The sequence below is a fragment of the Myotis brandtii genome, unplaced genomic scaffold (assembly GCF_000412655.1).
Source record: "Myotis brandtii unplaced genomic scaffold, ASM41265v1 scaffold123, whole genome shotgun sequence".
Lineage (NCBI taxonomy): Eukaryota > Metazoa > Chordata > Mammalia > Chiroptera > Vespertilionidae > Myotis > Myotis brandtii.
This window is the reverse complement of record NW_005354291.1, coordinates 13,147,403-13,170,555: the sequence shown is the minus strand read 5'-3', so window position 1 is coordinate 13,170,555 and position 23,153 is coordinate 13,147,403. Positions and strand designations below refer to the sequence as shown.

The following is a 23,153-nucleotide window of genomic DNA, read 5'->3' as shown; positions in this document are numbered from 1 at the left end:
TTACCCTCCTTGTGCCAGTCTTTTATATGTCATCTTGGAAGAGTACCCTTCCAAAACTCTTAAGATTTGTGGAGAAGGCTAATTATAGTGTTCTTAATTGTTACATACTTTGAAAATATAGTATGTAAAATGCACCAAGTACTGGTTATTATAATTAATTATAACTCCTTTACTTTTTTGAAATGCAAAACATGCCTGAATGGGCCAATTAATTTCATGTATCTAGCTGGAAGATACATATTAGGCTTTTGGCAACATCACATGGTGAGTTGATTTAGATATTCCCAGCTACCTTTGGGCACAGCTAGTGTATCAATATAACCAGTCTGCTAGCCCTCATCGTTGGCACTTAAGAAATTGCATAGCCTCTTCACAAAATTCCCTTTAAAAAACACTTTGCCTCTGCAAACATCTTCACTTACAAATACTAATTCTTGGTTTTATGATGTCTTTCATTTCTGGTTTCCAATGAGCTAATATCAACACTAATTCTCACAGTACCCATGGGAGATAGTCAAGAAAGCACGTTCAGGCATTCCCACCACCTGCCTGTGGAACCCAGTAATGAAAGTGATTTATCAGAGCCACTTAGGAAATCAGTAGACTGGACCTTAAACTAGCTTATCCTCCATCCTTGGCACCCCGTGTGATGCTCGTGTACCTTGTGCATTCAACTAGCTGGACCACAGTGTTCTGTGTTTTCTGTAAAGTAACTTGTCAGCTGTCATGTTACATCTGAGATTTTTCTGGAGGAAAAAGTATAGCTTATTTCAAGATAGTTTTCTTTTTTTATGCCTGTGAATGGCATACTTTTATATAAGTTTTTCTTTAGGTCCAGCTAATTGAAGAACTTCTAACACTGCTTTTCAGTTTTCTTTCATAGGATCTAAATAATAGTTTATGGCTATCATGCTTATGAATCTCCATATTGTATGTTTTCATACTAAAAGACTGCCTCGCTGCTAGAAAATTGTTTGCTATTTCTGTCATCACTAACTTTTGTCAATTCTTTCACTCTTCCTCTAGTCTTTTTCAACACCATTTCCTCATTTTCCACCCATTCTACCCACCCATCTTCCCACCTTCCTTCTTCATTGTTATGTTCAGACAGGTGCTTTTTACTTCCTAACTGGTTCTTCTTTACTTTGCAACTTTTCCATTCTCCTTGTCACAGATTGACTCATTTCTTTAATTTACTTAGTGTGAAGCAATGCATAGCCTTTCTTTGAGTTGCCTGTTTCATTAATACATTCCTTAGATCATTGTTACCTGTTATTGCATCGGTATAGCTTATGTTTAATGAACCAAAACTGTTGGTTTCTAAAATTTTCCATATGAAATGACATATGTAAACATCTCTTACATATATCTTGTCAAAAACACTTTTTCCATCTACTCTTGTTGATTTTTCTTTCTTGTCTTCCAATTTTAGTGTTGCCCCTTGAGTTCATCTTATATCCAATTGCCATTGGCAAGAGGATAACCTACATCCAGAGCCAGGGTAACAATAGCAGATCAAAACAGTCACCCCTAAGATGTTCAGTGATTACAAACTTCCAGAACAAGCCATGAGAGCAGTTGAGAACTGAAAATCAGAGTCTCATTTGTACCTACTGCTTTGGGTTGACTTTTCCATGCCCACTTTAAAAAATACATTTAAAATAATTGTGATTATTAGAACTCAGGATTAAAAGAGTTAATACATGTAAAATGCTTAGAATAGTGCCTGCACATAGTAGGCCCTCAATAAATTTAATATTATTATTATTCTATTATGTAATTTTTCTATTCTCCATGCCACACTCCAACCACTTGAACTGCATTGTCTTTTCTCTTCACCCATCTTTTCATATAGAAAATCTTGAATGATTTAAATTAAGGCACACTTGCTACCAAGGATAGAGGAAATACAGATATTGTGGAAGACTTTCTATAGAAGAATTTTCATGTGTAACAAATTGACTTTGAGATAAGGAGAGCAATCTGGGGGAGTGGGGAAGACAACTATAGATTGCTCTTACTATTTCTTCAGAAGAGCAAGAGTATTAGAATAATTGACTTAAAGTTTCAGGTTTTTCAGTAGTTGCTATTGAGAACAACAATGAAGCTCATGAAATGTAATATCCTTAGAAGGAATTTATAGTGTTTATTTTAGCCAGGCAATATTCCTTGAACAATTAAATTTGAAGATTTTAGTGTAAACTACACTGATAGGTTTAAGACATTTTCATCCTTTGATTAATGTTACCTCGGCACCATAATAAAGAATAAACTGGAGGCATGATGAGATTGGTTTACATCCAGGATGGTCTCAAAATTGCTCCATAAATACCCCCCAAAATAACTGTTTTTCACTAGAGGAAAAAGAAATCATATTTCTGTGCTTTATTCCTTTTTCAGTGTCAGACCTATGGCCTCAGAGCAAGGCTGTTGTCTAGTCTAGAGTTTCTTGATCCCCCAGCACGGTTAGTGGCCCTCTGGTCATGCCCTAGGCAATGTGTGCCTCTCCTGGTCATGAATCCTACAGAAGTGCCTTGTGCCAGGATGTTATTTTCTAAATATATTTGATTGGCTTGGAAGAGTTTTACATTAATGAACACTTCCCTTGTCTGGGAAATGCAAATGCTTTGCCGTGGCATTGAGAAAGGTTATTTTCAAATTATTTCCCCTGTGATCACAGTAAACCAAATGAGATAAGGTCCTTTCCTCACAATACAGAGAAATCTTCTTTTGCCATTAAGATCTGAAACAAAGCTCTGTGTCAACTCCCAAGTAAGACACACATATTCTTTTCAGGAGAGCTGAGGGAATGCAAAATGTTTCTGTTTACCTGGAAGAAATAGAGCTCTGTGTTCAGATGATGGGAAAAGAGAATGCAATTTCCAGTCTGTTTACTGCCTTGGCCATTGATAACCGGGAGATCCTGCCAGGCATTTGGTGAAAGGTGCAGTCTGATCCACATTCTGTCTATAGGTTAAACTAAAATAAACATACTTTTAAACCCTAACTCTGAAATTAAGATGACCCCAAATTTGTCTTGTAAACTTTTGAGTTTTTAATTTATTAATACTGGTATATTCAGCTGGCATGAATGGTCTCTTTAAAGAGTTGTACCATGGCTAGAATTGGGTAAAACCATGTTTACAACAGTTCACTTACATACAATTCTCCTCAGTGGTCATGTTTAATTGTCTTATTTTTTTTGCTGGAGAACAAGATTTCTGGATGAGATCTGAAAATGAGCCTTGGAACCTTAGTACCCACACTTTAGATACCTCTGCAGTATTTATTGTCTGAATGAATGTCTTTAAACCATCATTGCTCAGAATCCCTTGATTAATGACGGTGTTCCTTTGAAGGTGAATGGTCAGAAACTTCGTGATTTTTCAAAAAAATGCTCCACTGTAAAGCTATGCATGATTCAACTTTATTTTTGGCAATTCTAACATATTTGTGTTTTATTCACCATTTTAAATGATGACATCCTGTTTCCCCATACATTCTGCTGCTGCTTGTTATGAACCTTCAATGCTTTGGATTCTGGAAAAATCCACAAGCATGCATTTGATTTGCCTTTAAATAGATAAAACATTCACAGAATTTTTTCTAGAAATTATTAGTTCCTTCAAACAGGTCTTAACACCTGGTAAGACTTGGTCATTTAACATTTTTAAAATTCATTTGCTTTTTTTGTTTTTTAACCACTGCCTATTGAGCTTTACTCCTGAAATAGTCGCTTGCTTGCTTGCTTGCTTCCTGTCTTTCCACCTTTTGTTCACTCTTAAAGCTAATTAGGAAAAATGTGATTATAAAGCAGGCCTTATATAAAAATTACCTTTCATTAATGTAGCATTTTACCAAACCTTGTGTTTATAGGAATATAAGGCCATTGCATTCCATAATTATTGGATTACATCTATTTCTTTAATCAGTATTTAAATAGCCAAAGAGCTTATATATTCCAGATTTTTCATTTGGACATGCCTTCCTTTTGGACACACCACAAACTGACAGGACTGTGAGGAGAGTTGAGTATGAGGGCCTGGATAACTGTAGGTAATAACATCTTCTCCCTGCTTTTCTCTCTATCTCCGCTTTGCTCCTTTTCCTGAACCTGCTTTTGGCTTTCCTTCAACTGCTCCTCTGGCACTCTTGTGTGTAAAACAATCACCTGCACCCTAGTTATCCCCATTTGTCCTCGTTCAGCATCTTGCAGCCCCATCAACATCATGCCCTACAAAGCTACACACTCTAGAAATCCGATGGATCGAACAAAATTCTTAGTAACACCGCCCGATGGCTCTGCGCGAAGGAGGACTATTCATGGCACAGCGGTGAGTAGCCTTTGGGGGTGACCAGGCAAATCTGTGCTATTTCTTGTGCAGAGTGGACACGCACACACACACACCACCCGCTATTCTCCCAGGTGCAGTGTGGGTGTGATATTGGGAGATGCTGGCATGCACCATCTCATCTGTCCCACCAGACCTGAATCTGGTTGGCTGAGTGGTAGTGTCCCTATACTTCTTCTCCACTTGGAGATTTTACTCCCCCTAAAAATTTGAATTTGAACGTGAAAAAAACTCTTCTTTGTTCACTTGTGTCTGAGTGACTGAACTACCCATTCTGTAGGTTGCCTTCTTACCCTGTTGATTGTGTCCTTCATTACACAGGACTTTTTAAGTTTGGTGTAGTCCCATTTGTCTATTTTTGCTTTTGCTACTTGTGCTTTGGTGTCATACCCAAACCATTACCAAATCCAATATTATGGAGCTTCCCCTATGTTTTCCTCTAGGAATTTTATAGGTTTAAGTCTTACATTTAAATCTTTTATCTAGGTTGATATAATTTTTGTATATGGTATAAGGTAACGGTGCAGCTACATTCATTTGCATGTGGATATCCACTTTAACAAGCACCAGTTGTTAAGAGACCATCTTTTCCCCATTGATTGGTCTTGGAAGCCTTTTCAAGGATCCTTTGATTATTGTCACAAGGGTTTATTTCTGGGCTCTCTGTCTATTCCATTGGCCTATATATTTTTCTTGATGCCAGCACCACACTAAATTTTTAAATTTTAGTTTATTGGGGTATACCACACTTTTAATTACTGTAGCTTTGTAATATGTTTTGAAATTAGAAGTGTAAGATCTCCAACTTTGTTCCTTTCAAGATTGTTTTGGCTATTCAGGGTCCCTTGAGGTTCCATATGAAGTTAAGATGAATTTTTCTATTTCTAAAAAATAAATAACATTGGGTTTTGATAGGGATTGCTTTGAACCTATAGATCACTTTGCATAAAAGTGATACCTTGATATTAATAAGTCTTCCAGTCTATGAATACAGGATGTTGTCTCATTTATTTGTGTCTTCCTTAATTTCTGACAGCAGTGTCTTCTAGTTTTCAGTATATAGGTCTTCCTCCTCCTTGGTTACGTTTATTCCTAAGTATTTTGTTCTTTTTGATGCAATCATAAATGGAATTGTTTTCTTAATTTCCTTTCAATTTTATTTCATTAAGATCTAAATTCAAATGGCTATAATTGAGCACTTGAAATATGTTTTGTGAGACTGAATTTAATTTTTAACTTTATTTAATTTTAATTAATTTAGACCAAATTCAAATGGCCAAATGTGGCCAGTGGCTACCATATTGGACATCATAGATTTAGAACATTTTTGTCATCACAAGATTCTACTGGACAGTGCTGCCTTGAGTGTCTGTTTGTTTTGTCTCTCTTAGAGGTTATTTGTATTTAAACCTAACTCTAATTGTCTTGCTGGGGAGTTGTCCAGATCATTGATATGAGCAGGAGTTCCACTTTAGCCTTATGGAAAGTGTTAACAAGAAAGATTATTGTACAGACCACTGGCTATTTACTCAGATCAGGATAAGAATCAAGAGCACCTTTATATGTGTGGTGCCCAAACAAGTGATTGATTGGGCACAAGATCAATGAAAGCATAAAAACATCTATCTGCCTAGGAGGGTATTATATCAAGTATTGAGCCGTTTTCCAAACTGGTATCCCACTGCTCCCCTACCACTTTAAGATGATTGGATGATTTAGAAGGCGGTCAGTTTTAGGAAAGAAAAAATTGGTTCAGTTTTTTAAAAAAAGACTGAGTAGTGTACACTTGTATATGTAGTTTCATTCTCTGATAACTGTCTTATCAAGGTAGAGATGATGAAATTCATCCCCAAACCCTCTACATCACAAATCGCCCTTCCCTGTTTTCCTATTCAGATCTCTCCTTGATCTGACTTCAGCCAAATAAAAATGTTTTAAATAAAAGGGAAAAAAGCTACTTGAAGTGCTTAACCCCAGCCTCCCTTGTGAAGAGCCCTGAGCCTTCCTCTCCAGGGACTGATCCACAAGAGGCATAATTACCACCCTGTACACCAGTCAGAAGGGTCCCGTGTGGTGGCTGCTGCTTCTGCTACACAAGGACTGTGTAGCAGAGACCAGAGATGGGGGCAAAAAGTGGTGATGGAAGCCTCCAGTGATATAGAGCTGCCACGCATCTTATGAAGGTCTTTGCTGCCCCACTCTTTATGTGTTGTATTCTGGAAGACATTGAGTATTATTTGATACTAGATTTGCCCCCACCCCCATGGCCCCGTCCATCAACTAAGATGCTACTAAGGAAAGGAGAGAAGCAATTAGAAGGGACAGTGAAGGGAACTAAAAAGGTAGGAAGACAGGAGCTAATGCACGAACCAGGCTAGAAAAAGGAAGAAGAGAAGGTACACTATGAACTTATTGGTCCTGAGACTAGATAATAGTGTGCCCCTTTCCTTGTATACCGCAGTCTGCTTTCCTGAAAGGGTCCCGCAGAGTGAAGAGCTGCCAGGTGCTCACACAGGTGCCTCCAGCAAGTATCCATTTCCATCCCAGAACATGGTCGGGAAGTTTCAGATATTGGAAATGAACCTTTTGTACCCTGTGCAGTTTTTTGTCGTGGTTAATGTTAGACGATTAGAACACTTGTCTGGGTTTCCCTTCGCCCATTTCAACTTAAGAAAGCTGTCATCTCTCTGGCTGGATTCCTGGTTGTCAGTCAGGGGAGGGCTGATGTTTTGGCCCACCCTCAGATTACATTTTCGTCCCTAGTGAAGACAACTAAAAATAGCTAAAATTCCTCACCTTGAACCTGACTTTTTCTTCAAGAGCAGAAAGACACTAAGTGAGTAAGAACTTGTTACTATAACATCCATATAAAAATATTAATTAAAGTCTGATATAGCTGACATGTAAATTAAAAAAAAAAAGATTGAGCTATGGTATGTTCCAGAAAAGTGTTAAAGAATTTAAAGATATAAAGTGTATTTTAATTAAAAATTGGGGTGGGGGAGACTGGAAGTGACTTCTATTTTGACACTTGTGTGGGTTAAACCAGATTATTTGCTCCCAGTAATTTTAGACACAAAGTACAGGTGCTTTCTAAAAATATAAGTGTATTTTTTTTCTTACAAATGTAAATCCAAATCACACATCAAGAACCTTCTTATTAGTGTCACAGTATGTGGCTTTAGTATAATGTTTGCTTTAAAGCTAACACAGGCCTTTTGTTTGGGGTGGAATGGAGATATATAAGGAAGGTTAGAAAATATCTAAAATGTGACTCCATGGATTGCAGCTCCATTGCTGAATACCCTGAGTTGGGTTGTCTGACGCATGGGGAAAAAATCTAATTATTGTGTTTCTCTGAACTTAGGGCCATAAAAGAGAGAGGGAGAGAGAAAACGTACCCTTCCACCGCACATCCGGCATCCGAAGGGCTTTGTCTCCATCTCATCCCAAAGCCAGATCACCAGCTTCCCCCCGACTGTGGTAAGTGGCATGGAAGAGGCTGGCGGGGTTGCTCCATGCTGGAGAAGTGGTAGCCTCTGTCCCCTGAAAGGAAGCTGTTCCCCCTACACGGTTCAACCTTAACTTAGGGAATAACATTTGTTTCTTAAAGAAAACTGGTATGGGCCTTTAACGTGAATATTTCTGCATTTGTCACATAAAAGACAAATATACAAGGCTAAATACCTTCATTTCTTTTCCATATTATATGATAAGGGGCTCGGGGAATGGAGATTCTGGCAAGCCTGTTCTGGCATGTTCCCTCCTCTTCATGTTGTGTGTTTGTTTCCCAGGCTCCCATCCAAGTCCCTTCCTCATTTGCCTGGCACACCCAGACCTACATCTTCCTTGCCTCCCGGACCAGTCAAAGCTACCCCTGCTCAGGTCCGGCCCCCATCCCCTGGCAACATCCGCCCTGTCAAGAGGGAAGTCAGAGTGGAACCTGAGAGAAAAGACCCCGAGAAGGAACCTCAGAAAGTTGCCAATGAGCCCCCACTAAAGGGTCGAATACCTCTAGTGAAGGTGGAAGAAGCCACAGCTGAAGAGGGGACAGCTGGTGAATCAGAGGATGCCTCTGGTAAGAATCAACCCACTTGTGGTGGAATATGGGTTGCTTGCTCTTTCCCCTTTTCTCCTGCCCTTTTTATCCCCCTTTGGGGGAATTAGAAATTTTATTCTGAGGCTAATTGTGGGACCTTTTCTTAAGTATAGTTTTCTTACCTATAAAGAAAGTAGAATTGTACATCCAAAGCCCTACTGTTGGACGAGCCATAGCATATTAATTCAGTTATGGTTTTTAACTCCTTTATTATTTTCACAAAATGTGGTCTTCAGAACTCCAGCATCAGAATTACTTGTGTTATCTGTTGCTGTGTTACAAATTATCTTAACACTGTACAGCTTAAATCAACAATTTTTATACCACACAGAGTCTCGGTCAGAAATTTGGAAGCAGCTTAGCCTGATTATTGGAGGATGGCTCATACACATGGCTATTGGCAGGTGGCCTCGGCTGCATGACATGTGAACCTCCCCATAGGGTTGCTTGATGTCCTCACAATTTGTCTGCTTGCTCTGCTGGCTTTTCCATAAGCTGAGTGATCTAAGAGAGAGAATCAGGAGGAATCCACAGTATCTTTTATGCCTAGTTTTAGAAGACACAAAAATCACTATTTCTGTCATGTTCTGGTCATTGAAAGCAAGGCCCTAGGTTCAACTCACACTCAAGTGGAGGGGATTAGTCTCCACCATTTAAAGGGAGGATTGTCAAAGAATTTGTGCAGGTATTTTTAAACCACCATATCTATGACGTTCCAAACTTCAGGAGCCTGGCTCTACATCAAACCTACTGAATCAGAATATGTGGGGGATCCAAGGACTCAAAAAGATACTAAGTTCTCCAGGTGACTCCTGTGCAGGATTGCCAGGTAAAATACAGAGTGGCCAGTTATCCTATTCCTGTGCTTCTGGAGTTTAAGGACCACTGGCTTAGCCCGTGTGTTTGACAGAAGTTAGAATTTTATTTTTTTTTTCAGAAGATCCAGTGGATCTCATCTCTTCCCAGCTAACCAGATGTTATTTAGAAGTTTGAAATCACCTGGACCTAGGAATTCAGTATTTCTTGTTGAAAATTGCCTTTATTCAGAAGTTTTCTCCTTAACACTTAATTTGAAGATAATTTGAAGATTGAGGGTAGGAGCAAAGAAAGAATTGATGGCTCAAGACGAATAGGGTTGTTAGAGAATGGAGGAGTCCAGTGTTTGTTTGCATGCAAAGGAGAAGAGAAAGGCCAAAGAGAGGCTTGAGCTTAAGAAAAACCTGTGGGTGTGGAAGGAGAAATGTAAATCTTGACAGGAGCATCTGGAATGGTCGGTGCCAGGAGCGCACTCTTCGCGGTGCCTCTGTGTGGGACTGCCTGCTGTGCTAGCTCTCTAGGTCATTTTCCTGCATCTGAATAAGGTCAGAGAATTTCTGCTCCCATCCTGCATCTTGGCATCAGGATTGACAGTGAGGACCGGGATGTGTAAGGTATAGGAGTGCCAGCTCCTCAAGTGGCCCTTGGCTCCTCCTGCCTCCCACCTGGACACAGCTCTGAGTAGACAAGAGGGACATCTTCATTGGGTCTTATCTTCCCGGCCTGAGTCTGGCTTGTGGCATGGATGCTGAGGATGATCAGCTTTATCCTCTAGTAAGGAATGGTCACTAAAGAGAAGGATTTTTAAATTTTAATCAAAGGCAAATGGAAGATCTCACCTTCTTTTTGCTCAGGGTATAACTTCCCACAGAACCTAATGTGAGGCTCTATGCTCAGTACACATTCGACATGACACATGTTCTTAACTGATTTAACTTGTATAAAAATTAGACTTGTTGAAAAGTGTCAGCTTTGTTGGATGTCTCACATACACATGCAGCTTTTTGTTATCTGTTGCTTGGTTACAGATAGAATACAGTGAAACTGTGAGAACACACAGTAATAAATATTCCGTTTTCTTTTATAACGATGAATTCTAGGTCTGGGGTGTAGGGAATGCTAGTTTTTGTTTTGTTTATTGGGTTTTGTTTCCAATTGGTTTTCTCCTTGTATCTTTTTCTACAGTTGTTCCAGCCCCAGCCCCAGCCCCAGCCCCCACTCCAGCCTCCGTCCCAGCGACAGTCCCAGTACCATCATCAACTGTGACTGCCAGTGCTTCTCCTAAGACCTCGGCAGGCACCACCGACCCAGAAGAGGCCACAAGGCTGCTAGCTGAGAAGAGGCGGCTGGCCCGAGAGCAGAGAGAGAAGGAGGAAAGGGAAAAGAGGGAGAGGGAAGAGCTTGAAAGGTAAAGCAGTGGCATTGCTAAGTGATATAGGGACACCTTGATAACTTGGATTCAGTCTTCAGTTTGTGAGAGAAGAGATGGTAGCAGTGAGAAAGGTGAACGGGACTATTTCCGACTTACTCTTACCTGGTGTTCCTGTAACTATTGATTTTTTAAAATCGCATTTTCTTATTATACTGACAATACAACAACATTAATGAAGAAAGATTTAAAGAAAAAAAAATCCACGATCTTAACCAGTTTTCAATAATTGTGTCGATTTTGAATAATCCTTTCTAGTCTCTGTGAATAGTGTACAGTTAGTTATAGTTTTTCATACATAAGTATATACACACATATATATTTACATACTTATAGCTACAGTAGAGATACAATTGTACAAGGCTGGGTTTGTTTGTTTACTTAACATATATCTAATCTCCATATTTCTTCATTACCTTTCTAATTATCATTTTAAAGCTGAATAGTAAAAGTTCATGTTTTCTTTTTTCCAGATACAAGTCCTCTTAGAGGGTGGCTGGGAGAGATAGTTAGTGCCTGGTGATTGCCTGCCAGACAGTATTGCCAAGGACAGTTTGCTTAGTTGGTCTCCTTCTGGGGCTAGTAAGGCTAATGTCAACATAATTGTTCTTCAAATAAGCAGAACTGCACCCTGGGAGGATGGGCTGTCTTGGAGCTTGGTCCGGACAGGACGTGCTAGGCCGTCTTCCTCCTGTCCTGTGACAGAACATCCTGACCTTTGTTTATTGACAAAGATTTGGGGGGAGAGGGGGGCAAGGGAGCCTCAAATAAGTTTCAGCCTTTAGAGGTAGTTAAATTGCAGATTCTTTTACAAAGCCAGCTCTTTCCCACATATACACGGTTGCATTTGCCACAAGGCAACAGGAGACTGGGAAGATGATGAGGAAGAGTAAGGTGCCTTCACAGTTTGTCTCTGAACAGCAGGGAATGCATCCCGTGAGGACTTTTCTGCCAGACTCTGAACCAAATGTCCAGGCAGTAGCCATACTGCGGAGCCCCTCTCTCCAAGGATTTCCCCTCACATATCTTTGTTCTGTTTTTCTCTTTCTCCAGACAAAAGAGAGAGGAATTGGCTCAAAGGGTGGCCGAAGAGAGAAGTCGCCGGGAGGAAGAAGCCCGCCGGCTGGAAGCGGAGCAGGCCCGGGAGAGGGCCGAGCAGCTGCGGAGGCAGGCGGAGGAGCGCGAGCAGCGCGAGCGGGAGGAGGCGGAGCGTCTGCAGAAACAGGTGGGGTCCCTGGGCGCCGGGCACACAGCTCAGGGCAGCCCCTTGCCGGGATGGGCAGGGGTCATCCCCGATGAGCAGAGGAACATGGGCAGTGGATCGTTAGAATTGCTCTGAGTCTTGTGCGTGCTCTCATTTTCTGCACTTTGTCCACCTGCTCTCTTGCCTCCCTGGGCGCCCCGAGAGATTGGGGCAGCAGACCGAGCCAGCCTGTTTGTAAGAAGCACCTGCCCACTTCTTGTTTCTAGAAAGAAGAAGAAGCTCGTGTTCGTGAGGAAGCAGAGAAGGCCCGGCAGGAACGGGAGAAGCATTTCCAGAGAGAAGAGCAGGAGCGCCTGGAGAGAAAGAAGGTAGCGGAAGCCTGGGACTCTAAGGGTTCTGATTCCTTCTAGACTGGAAGCCATCTAAAGATCTAGAGACTAGCTTATTGCCATCAGAAAACAAACGTGTTCTGCCCATTCCGGATAAACTAAAGTAACTCTCAATATTAAAAACCTCCTCCAGCCCGCCGGCGTGACTCAGTGGTTGAGCGTCAACCTATGAACCAGGAGTCCTGGTTCCAGGTTGTAGCTTGATCCCCAGTGGGGGGCATGCAGGAGGCAGCCGATCAATGCTTCTCTCTCATCATTGATGTTTTCCTCTCTCTCTTCCTTCCTCTCTGAAATCAATAAAAATATATTAAATCTTTTTTTTTAAAAATTTCCTCCAAAGAAATCACCATTTATAGTTCACCCTTCAAAAAGTTAGGTCCAATTCATATGGTTTAAGGCAGTTCTAACATTTTGGAATAACTCCAATTAAGACAAAGCAAGGAGCATTATATTTTTCAAAATAACAGATGTGTTTTAATGACCTGCTATTTGCTTAGTAAGGGAAATGTGCCATGCCAGCTTTCTTCCTATATCTGATCTGTTCCTTCAATTCTTCCTTTCTTATAGCGACTTGAGGAGATTATGAAAAGAACCAGGAGGACAGAAGCTACAGATAAGGTATTGAGATGGTCATTTTTAGCTCTTCTTAATGGATTATTTTATTTTTCTTGACTTCACTTGTAACTTTAACATTAAAAAGTCTTTTTCCTTATTTTCTTTGGTAGAAAACTGTTGATCAGAGAAATGGAGATATAGCCAAGGGAGCTCTCACTGGAGGAACAGGTATTTATTTCAAAAAACTCAATTCAAATATAGAATTTTTGAATTGACTTTCTAGAGGTCAAGATGGTCATTGGTTGACTAAAAAAAACAAAAAGATATCATTGATCCACAGAAGCTCAGGTGTATGTCATCTAGTCTACACATTTTTCCCTGTGTAAAACTCTCTCTAGCATTTCTGGACGATGTTTTTTCACATTTGTTTATACACAAATGAAGTACTTAATATCTTAAACCATTTTAGTCTTCTATATATCTGTGTGTGTGTGTGTGTGTGTGTGTGTGCGTGCTCGTGTATATATGTATAGATTTGTATATATCTGTATATATACCTATATATGGCTATATAGGTAGATATATTGTGTGTGTGTGTGTGTGTGTGTGTGTGTATAGATTTGTATATATCTGTATATATATCCCTATATATGGCTACATAGGTAGATATGTATATATGTGTACACACAAACTTTTTTCTTTGCATTTACAAAATTAAATTTCATTTAAATATACATATTTTTGATAAATTGTACTTATGGCAATTCTCAAAAAGGAATTTAAATATTATTTCTTTTAGTTCTGACTTTAGGATAGAGTTAAGATTTTAAAAATCTGTTAAAGTTTCATTAGAAAGTTATTCATATGGTATAGACAGACAGATGAATTTCTTGGTGATTTTAAACCAGATTTGGTTCAAGTAGAAATAAGCTTAGTGTTTTAGTACTCAGATTCAGTTAGTATTTACTAAATGCCCTTCCTGTGTCAGGTACATCATGTATGCATTTGCTTATTGAATTTCCACTGCAGCCTTGTGAGGGAGAGGTGCTTTATCTTGGCGTCAACAGCATTGTCAGAGACCTGCTATGTGCCAGGCCCAGTAGTAGGTGCTAGGTTTCAGTGTGACCAAGACAGGCAGGTCCCTACCTCCCAAGGGCACTCACATTGCATGACAGGCCAGGTTGCACAGCTGGAATCCAAGTCACCAGCTGCTAATTCTGTTCCCTCCATGACCCCACATGGTTTTCATGATTGTACATATGGGTAATTGTAGGTAGCTCTTCATTCAAGTCTTCCTCTGTCCTCATCCGTAATATCAATATGAAAAGAAAGGGCCAGAGATACCTCAGTTTCTTTTTCTGTTTATTTGTCAAGATCAGAGTAAAGATCAAATGAAAGTATTTATGTGAAAAAACATTCTCTGTCAGTTCTGGGGGTTTTCAAATGTAAAATATTTGTATTGTGGAATTAGGTTTTATTTCAATAGAAACTACCTAGTTTCTCTGGTCATAATTGCTTTATAGTGGGGTTTTCATGCTCTGCTAAAGATGCCCTAATTGTATTTGTTTGGAGAGTAGCCCTAGTGGTTACATATTTATACCATTGCATTTTTAGCAGGTATCTTCGAGAATGTTGTACTAGATAGGCTGTACGTAGGCATAGCACCCAGTGAGCCATCAGAATGAGGGTACCAGGATGTAAATTGCACCAGCTCAGGATTATTTGAGGGCTGATGCTATAGTGTGTGCATGGCCTGGCTCCCTATTGTTAATTGTTCATCTTTCCCCTCCCTGCTGTTCCTTTATCAATTCTTTCAAGTATTCTTTATACCTCAATCCGAGAATGAACAAAAGGCAAGAAAGAAGGTTAAACTTGTCAGTTGTTATATCTTTATTTATCAATACTCATAAAAAATTGGTTTGAGTTAATACCACTAAAAAGAGGCCTGAGATTATCTGGCTAACTAGTATTTCTCCTCTCTTGGTCCCACATCTGGTTGAGGGCTGAGTGGTGTTACCAGTGCTCCAAAAAGAATTCTAGGGTGGGCGGGCAGGCAGGTGAGTTTACAGACCCATCCGAAGTCTTCTCCGAAGCTGCCTATTACCAGCTTTGCAAATGTTGGCAGCTTTTAAAGTTAGCAATCACTTCTTTACTTCAGTATTCAGACTCTTTGTACCTCTGACAGTGTTATTAAATTTGTGCCAGGCTGTTGAAATAACACTTCTTTAGAATTATCTCAGTTATTCTCTCACATCAAACTAAAACCATCAACTGCCACAAATTTCCCTGCAACTCTGACCTCTGTGAAGGTTTACCAGATGTTCAGTAACCCTGTCCCCAATTTTAGAGTCAGCCGTCAATAATGCTGGCTTACGCTGGACTCTGACATTGAGCATTGAATAATAAGGTGGCATAATCAGGTAATGTTCATGAAATCCCTAACATTCTAAGTGTGACTAGAATCAAACTGAGTTTTAAAACATATTTTTTATCACTGAAGGTATTTCACGGTCCTTTGTTACAAGTCCTTCAGTAAAGATGTTCAGCGACAGTCTAATCAAGTCAGCTTACTGCAATCGTCATCAATTGCTTTGCTTTTAGTATTACATACCTTTTGTCCAAAGTCAATTTAGTGCAAGCAAAAGTAATAACACTGGTTTTCACACTTACAATGTGCCGGAAACCATTCTGAGTACTTTGCATGTGCTAATACATTTACTTCTCACAGTAGCCTATGAGGTAGGCACTATCCGTGAGGAAACTGAGGCACAGAGAGTTTGTCACTTGCCCAACGTCACACAGCTGATAACTAGCAGAGCCAGTACCTAAATCAGGCATTCTAGCTCCTGGGGTGTGGGTTTGACAGTAGGGTACTAATAACCCTTTGTTCCATCTTCTTTGCCACGTTCAGCAGTCTCTGCACTTCCCGGTATGATGAACTCTCCAGGAAATGGAGACCCAGCAGCCAGCCCACATATGGTTACCTCACACCAATCAAAAGTGACTGTGGAAAGGTGAGTCAAGCAATTGGGGCCTTTTTTACTGATATCCATTAGGACAGACACTACTGTTTTTAACCCCCACCCAGCCCCACCAGAATTTCCTGGGCCTGATGGGATTTCAGAGTTTTAACATTAGGATTTATTTTTATCTAGGTTCATTAATTTTTGGTTGAGTTAGTAATTCTGTGAGAAAGGGAAAATATTTTAAAAAAATATTTTTTTGCATCTTTAAATATGATAGTGAGGGTTTTGTGTGACTATTAAAGAAAATTACAAGGAATAATTTACTTTTCTCTGTTTATATTTAACATGATCTTAGACCATATGCACACCCTTTAATGGTATATAACAACTGTATTTTTACTATAATATTTAATGAGGCAGTGTTTGTTCCATAGTAAAATTAATTTCTATACCAGTAATTCTTATGCTATGTTAGTAGTAGTGGGGTTTATTGAAGATTCAAACAGTTGCTAACAGTCAAGAAAGGAGCATGTGTTGAAAGATTGCCTTTCTCTTTCCTTGCATTTATATCGACAACATCATAAGAGCACACTCAAAAATGAAAAATGGGAGCAGTCATAGCGGTAGCTAATAACATAATCATGGAGAACTTGAGAAATAGCTGTAATAATGTTCAAATGTTCAGCTATGACTTATTTTCGTTTTCAGAATTTAATTATTTAATGAGTTTTCCAGTTTCTAATGCCAGAATCTCTGCTACCATCAGAAAATTGACAGTCCTCAAGTTAATTTTTTAAAATCTAAAAATGCACACTACACATTTTATGGCATGATTGACAGCAATGAAAAGATGTCATCCGAAGATGTCCACAAATCATATCTATTAACATCTTTCTGTGACAGTGAAATATTTGTTATTTTGCCCACTATAACACCAAAGATAATGATTTTCCTGAGAGAGATCTTAATGATAAGCTTTCAATTATGTTGAGTAAATTTATTGTCATAATTACCTAACATGGAGGTTAAATGGTATTTTATTCTTTTAGTTACAGATCGTTCTTCAAATAAAATATTTGTTCCCAACTGCTGTAATTTATGTTCGTTGATTTCAGAGATTCTTAGAAAGGAATAAAAAGCATCACAGAGTGAACACCATCATTATGATAAAGAATAGGCTCATTTAAGCCACTGTGTAACCTAAGTTAGTTGATACATTAACTGACTCTCTTCAAAGGTAAAATCACCAAGTTACTAATCATTATATAAGAACCTGAAACATAAATTTACTATGTAAAATGATCCTATCTAATAAAGAGGGAATATGCTAATTGACTTCCCCACCCTTAAAGATGGCGATGCCCACAGCCACAAGATGGCAGCGCCCAGTCCCCTTAGCCCAGTCAGGCTGCTCCATGCGCCTGCCTCCAGAGTACCCCCAGTCCCCTCAGCCCCCCAGCCACCCAGGGCTGGCCGAGGCTTGTGCTGCCGGCAGTGGCAGCAGCAGAGGTGTGATGGGGCATTGCCTTCCCCTGATCGCCAGGTCACCTCCCATCCCTGAGGGCTCCCGGACTGTGAGAGGGAGCAGGCCAGGCTGAGGGAACCCCCCTCCAGTGCATGAATTTTCATGCACCAGGCTGCTAGTATGGATAATAAAATTCTTTTCTTTTAGCCTCCTCCACACACAATTTATAATTTAAGCATACAGCACTATGCACTTACTGGTGTCATGCATCTTTACCCAAGTAATAAATTGTCCTTTGTCATGCATGTAAGATGATCAAACAACCAAGAGAAATACAAGCGTATACTTTTTCTATTCTTTCACTTAACAATACAGGCAGATCCAGATTAGTATCCAAATATAAACATTAGGATATAATACAAGAATCACCTTAACAAATTTAATCCTTTGGTTCCAGTGTGTCTCCCCTTTAAAGGAAAATGAAACTATCCAAGAGTTACTTTATTCTTACAAATATAAATTTAGGCTTAAAATTTCGATAGCTATTATTTATCTGGAAAGCCAGAACAACAAATCACAAATTGAAGTTAAAAATAACACTGCTTAGCCCTGGCCAGTGTGGTTCAGTTGGTTGGAGCATTGTCCCATGCACTGAAATGTTGCTGGTTCAATTCCTGGTCAGGGCACATGTCTAGGTTGTGGGTTCGATCCCCAGTGGGGGAGCATGGGAGAGGCAACCGATAGATGTTTCTCTCATACATCAATCTTTCTCCCTCTTTTCTTTTCTCCCTTCTCCTCTCTACAAAAAGTAAAACATTTTCTAGGATGAGGATTAAAAATAAAATAACACTGCTTAGACCAAGAACATTCAAATTCAACAAGTCATTTATTGTGAAGAATGCTATTTTTCTGGAATTAAGTCAACCTTATACATGTGGTACTGATCAAGCCCTTTTGCTTTAGGGATGCTTATGCTACCGAGACTTGCTGATGATTCATTTCACCCATTGCGTTTCTCTATTTAATCTGCTCTAAAACCTCAGATCTCCTCAGATAGTGTGCCATGATGGCACTTGACTTTTTTACCTGGCACTAACACAATGTTTATTTCCCCAGTGAACCTAGTTCATTTGTCCTTAGCCCTTGTCACATAAGCTGATACCACCTCTTATCAGTATACTCTGAGTACAAATGCAAAATGGAGCACTATGCACTAACACTCAGCTTTGTGACAGTCAGCCCTATTTATCATCATACTATTCTTCTATTGATTTAAAAAATTGTCAGTAAAAACATAAATTTGTAAAAATTCATAGAGATTTGGATGTCACCTAGAAAAACACCACCCATTACTGAATGACCCTGGCCTGTAAGGAATTCTTACTGTGCTCGCTAAGTTTATTCTCCATTGCTTGGGACACAAACTTTGTGATATGTAGCCTAAGAAACTCTGCTTCCCTTCATTATTTTTAAATTTATCTTCCTTAAATTTATCCATATCAATCTTGAAAAATCTATATTTTCACTTTGCATCACCTCTTGTATTAACAAATACATCAAAAGAAGTGCACAAACACGTGCTTATTTATGCTTCTAAGGTGCGGTGTCCAAAAGACACACAGTACACTGACTGGGTGTAGCTGCACTGTGACATTGTAGAAAAATGCTCTTGTGTTGTATCTGGTATCCCATCTTTCTATGCCTCACATTTGATGCTTTCACCATCAAAACAAGGACTCAGTGTCACCAGGAAACAGTTTACAGTGATTCCAAGATCTGTTACTTTCATTGTGACTGACAGCCCACGATCTTTTAAGGATGGTTCATCGCAGAGTTCTTTAAACTCACTGCTTTTACCTTGCCTGTGTTGAATGATTTTCCCTCCTATCCTCAAGGGGTTATTCTTATGACTAGCATTTCCCAGAATAAACCATATTTGCATACTTACATTTTTCATCCTGCACACCTTCTAGATTATTATTAAACCAGTCTTAGCACCGATCCTCGGGCTCTCTGCCACTCATACTCTTCCATCTAGAGAAGGACCTGCTTATACCTCCCTCTAATACCCTTCCCTAAGGCAGTTTCCTATTCATGAGTACACATTCGCTCTGTTTCAGTGGGGACACTCATTTTTAAACAGTTTTGCATCTGAAACCCCGTTAAACACTTTAAAATTACAAGTAAGTCACATCTATTATGTTCTTTTTTATTCCCAATTTCAAGGTGACCTTGAAATCACTCATCAAAGTCATAGTTTTTCACTTCAGTGCATTATGTTTAATGAAGCATTCCATAGTCCTGATAATGATTCAACATATGCATTAAATACCCTACTGTATACCCAATGTAGAGTTGTAGATGCCTCCAGCTTGTCTGCCATGAATTAAATCACAAATTGGAGATTCCCAGGGCCCCTTCCAAACACCTTGATGTGGTCAGTACTCTGGGAAATCCACCATGACAAATGCTATCAGCATTGTGGTCCGGTTTGTTTTCACTAGAAAATTCCACTCCTTAGAATGAATACCTTTAGTTCAGACTGGGAGAAGTTTTGCTTTTCCTAATGTCTCCTGTACCTAATACATTGATTTGCTTTCTCTCCAAGAAAAAATAAACGAATGCTGTAAACTAGGTTACACTCGCCATACCCACCCCCAGAGATGTGGTAATGTCCTCCTAAGGTTGCGCTTGTAGCTGGGAGGAGCAGCAGTTCCTGGAGCAGAGAAACTCCCTGAACCTTCCTCCTGACCTTGAGGGTCCTGAGTCACATGGCTAGCCTCTCTGGTTTCTTTGGCTCTTAGCTTTTGATGTGCAATCCTTTTAAAGCCTGAAGACCATTATCCTTGTCTGACAGGCTCCCTACTAATAATAGGTAGAATTGAAGAAGATTGGTGTTATCAAAATTCTGGCCAGTTTTCAAAGAAATATGTAAACCTGAGCAAGGATGATTCTTCTCCAGAAGCCCTTTTTGGTTCTTGAGGGAGTTTTTGTAGAGGAAAGTGCCCATTGAGGGAGGAGAGTGTTTTCTTGTGAATAGGAAACTTGCTTTAGAACTGGAAACAAAGGGTAAATGTGTAAACACAAGGGGCAAGGCAGGAAATTTCTTCAAATTTCTCATATCATTCTGATAGATTCTTCCACGCCCAGCTGAGAATCTCTATTCTAGAAGCCAAAAACTCATGGCTGTAACAGGCTACTGTCTTACGGTCCTAATACCCCAGAAGACATTTTATGCTGTTCTTAGCCCTAGGGGGCTAGCTCTTCAATCAAATGTTTCTTCTCTCAAGTAAGGGATTTGTAGTTATTTTGGTGTTTGACCTAATGGTTTTCCTCCAAATCTTAGGAGTTTATCATTGTACTTAGGGTTTTGGTTTTTTTGTGGCGTTTTTGCCTAATTAAAAAGTAACATAGCTCTGACCGGTTTGGCTCAGTGGATAGAGCGTCAGCCTTCAGACTGAAAGGTCCCAGGTTCGATTCCGGTCAAGGGCATGTACCTTGGTTGCGGGCACATCCCCAGTGGGAGGTGTGCAGGAGGCAGGTGATTGATGTTTCTAACTCTCTATCCCTCTCCCTTCCTCTCAGTAAAAAATCAATAAAATATACTTTAAAAAAAGTAACATACCCAAGCCCCTATCATTCAAACAGAAAGAGATTTATCACTTTTTAAATTATTTGTTATAACATGATAATAAACATTAAGAAAAAATAAGGCCCTAGCTACAATAAGTGGTATGAACTCTCAGATTGCTGCCATGGTCCCAGCCCTCTTTTCTGGATTTCGGACTGAACAAGCGAAGTACACAGGCTTCAAGAGTCTTGCATTCAGCTCCAACCTCCAGAGTGGACAAAGCAGGGGAATTCAAAAGCTGGTGCTCTTATTCTGAGAGTACACACAGATTCATAACCCCAGTGATTTCCGTTTCAGTGTTACAGTTTCTGCAGGTCATTGTCCTCTGAACATTTAATACTTGCTTACCCAAAGCATATGGTGCAATTATTCCTCTAATTGCGGACAAGTAAGCATGGGTGGGGTGGCCAGGTAGCAGTGGGAGGGGGAAATGAAATCAGCTGTTGACACAAGTCTGGGGTTGGCGTTGCCATTGCAGCTTGTTAGCACATGCCGCCTACAAGGGCAAGGCAGTTGAGATGGCCAAGGAATGAGGGCTTTGCAGATGCATTTCTCTGCTTTATCTTGTGCCAAAACTTCTTAAAATTTCTTTGGGATGAGAATCAGGACTGTTTCCCTGGTTACAGAAAGCCCATTGGTACTGGGAAAAAGTAGGAGGATGGGTGTGACAGCCCAAGCACTTGGAAGGGCAGGTGTTAAGCATGTGTGCGAGTGTGTGCATGCATGTGCGTGCTCATGCAGACTACTATGATGCCAAACCTCCTCTCCCCTCCTTGGTGAAATGCCAGAAAAGCACCATCATGCTCTGAGTCTGTGTAACATTTTTATGTTTTTCTTTCATAGCTCTTTTATAAATAATTTTTCCAAGTACCTTGTAGTGCCTTGTGACATACTTAGGACAGGCATCTTAATTGTTTTTCTAGAAGAAAAGGTTTGATACTTAAAAATGCACCAAAATACAGGGTGGGACAAAGGTAGGTTTGTGAGTATGCAAAACAAAGTTTATTCTTGTGTTATTATTTATTAATTATTGTATTCTTTTTCATATGAACAATTGTAAACCTACTTTTGCCTCATCCTGTATTCAAATCAGAAATGCTTTAGGATAGCCAGGCCCACTTGCACCAGCTCAGTCTGCGTGTCCCGCCGCAGCATGGCCACCACCAAGCACTTTCCCACGCTCGTGCAGCTGGAGCAGCGGGGCGGGGCGCCATTCCAGGTGCTGGGTGACAACGCCAAGCAGCCCTACTGGTTCCACACGGAGTACCTCAAGAGCCCGAAGATGGTTCACCTCGAGGCGTGTCTGGTGGAAGCGATCTTCGGCCCCGGCAGAGAGCACATTCCGCATGTCGAGTGTGTGTTGCAGACCCTGCTTAGCATTAACCAGTGGGACCCCGAAGGCGAGGCTGAGATCCTGATCTTTGGCCGGCCTTCTTACCAAAAGGATGTGTCCAAGATGATCATGAACTTGGCTCACTATCACCGCCAACTCCGGGCACAAGGTAGCGGGCCGGGAATAGTGAGGGGAAGCCTGGGCAGACCTTGGCTCACTTGGGAGGGATCCTGATGCGTCCTGGGTGTGGCCGGGCAGCGGTCTCGTCCTCTTAGTCCGCCGGGAATGGGCTTCCTCTTTGCAAAGCATCTAGAAGCCCAAATGGACCCCGTGCTCTCAGATTTCGGCCCCACCCCTGCAGCCCTTACGGGTGACTCCTGTGGGGGGGAGAGTATGGGGACACAGGTGCAGCCTCCTCACCTGCTCTTCTTCCAGGCTCGCTGAAGAACGCTGCCCAGCAGGCCGAGCCACGGAATTTCTCCGCTGCAGTCCGGGTGGCTGCGCTCCAGGCCTCCCCCGACAAAGTCCGAGTGGCCAAGAGCCAGCGATCCCCCGACAAAGTCCGGGAGGCCGCGACCCAGCGGTCCCCCGACGCTGTCCAGGAGAAGGCGACCCAGCGGTCCCCCGACGCTGTCCGGGAGAAGGCGACCCAGCGGTCCCCCGACGCTGTCCGGGAGAAGGCGACCCAGCGGTCCCCCGACGCTGTCCGGGAGAAGGCGACCCAGCGGTCCCCCGACGCTGTCCGGGAGAAGGCGACCCAGCGGTCCCCCGACGCTGTCCGGGAGAAGGCGACCCAGCGGTCCCCCGACGCTGTCCGGGAGAAGGCGACCCAGCGGTCCCCCGACGCTGTCCGGGAGAAGGCGACCCAGCGGTCCCCCGACGCTGTCCAAGAGAAGGGGACCCAGCGGTCCCCC

The 23,153-nt window shown here is 41.1% G+C and overlaps 1 protein-coding gene across 10 annotated transcripts in view; it reads left to right on the top strand.

The window, feature by feature from the left end:
* The window catches only part of MAP7 (microtubule-associated protein 7), a 123,983-nt gene that overhangs the window by 95,744 nt on the left and 5,086 nt on the right, over positions 1-23,153 (top strand). For 6 of the 10 annotated variants that reach the window (XM_005859051.2, XM_014533866.1, XM_014533864.1 and 3 more), the window contains 9 exons: positions 4,183-4,334; positions 7,720-7,835; positions 8,147-8,430; positions 10,453-10,675; positions 11,750-11,921; positions 12,167-12,268; positions 12,857-12,907; positions 13,015-13,072; positions 15,756-15,858. In XM_005859051.2, coding sequence (XP_005859113.1) covers positions 4,183-4,334; positions 7,720-7,835; positions 8,147-8,430; positions 10,453-10,675; positions 11,750-11,921; positions 12,167-12,268; positions 12,857-12,907; positions 13,015-13,072; positions 15,756-15,858 — 1,261 coding nt within the window. The remainder of the gene's footprint in view (positions 1-4,182; positions 4,335-7,719; positions 7,836-8,146; positions 8,431-10,452; positions 10,676-11,749; positions 11,922-12,166; positions 12,269-12,856; positions 12,908-13,014; positions 13,073-15,755; positions 15,859-23,153) is intronic. The other 4 variants (XM_005859054.2, XM_014533867.1, XM_005859057.2 and 1 more) reach the window with 2 other exon arrangements.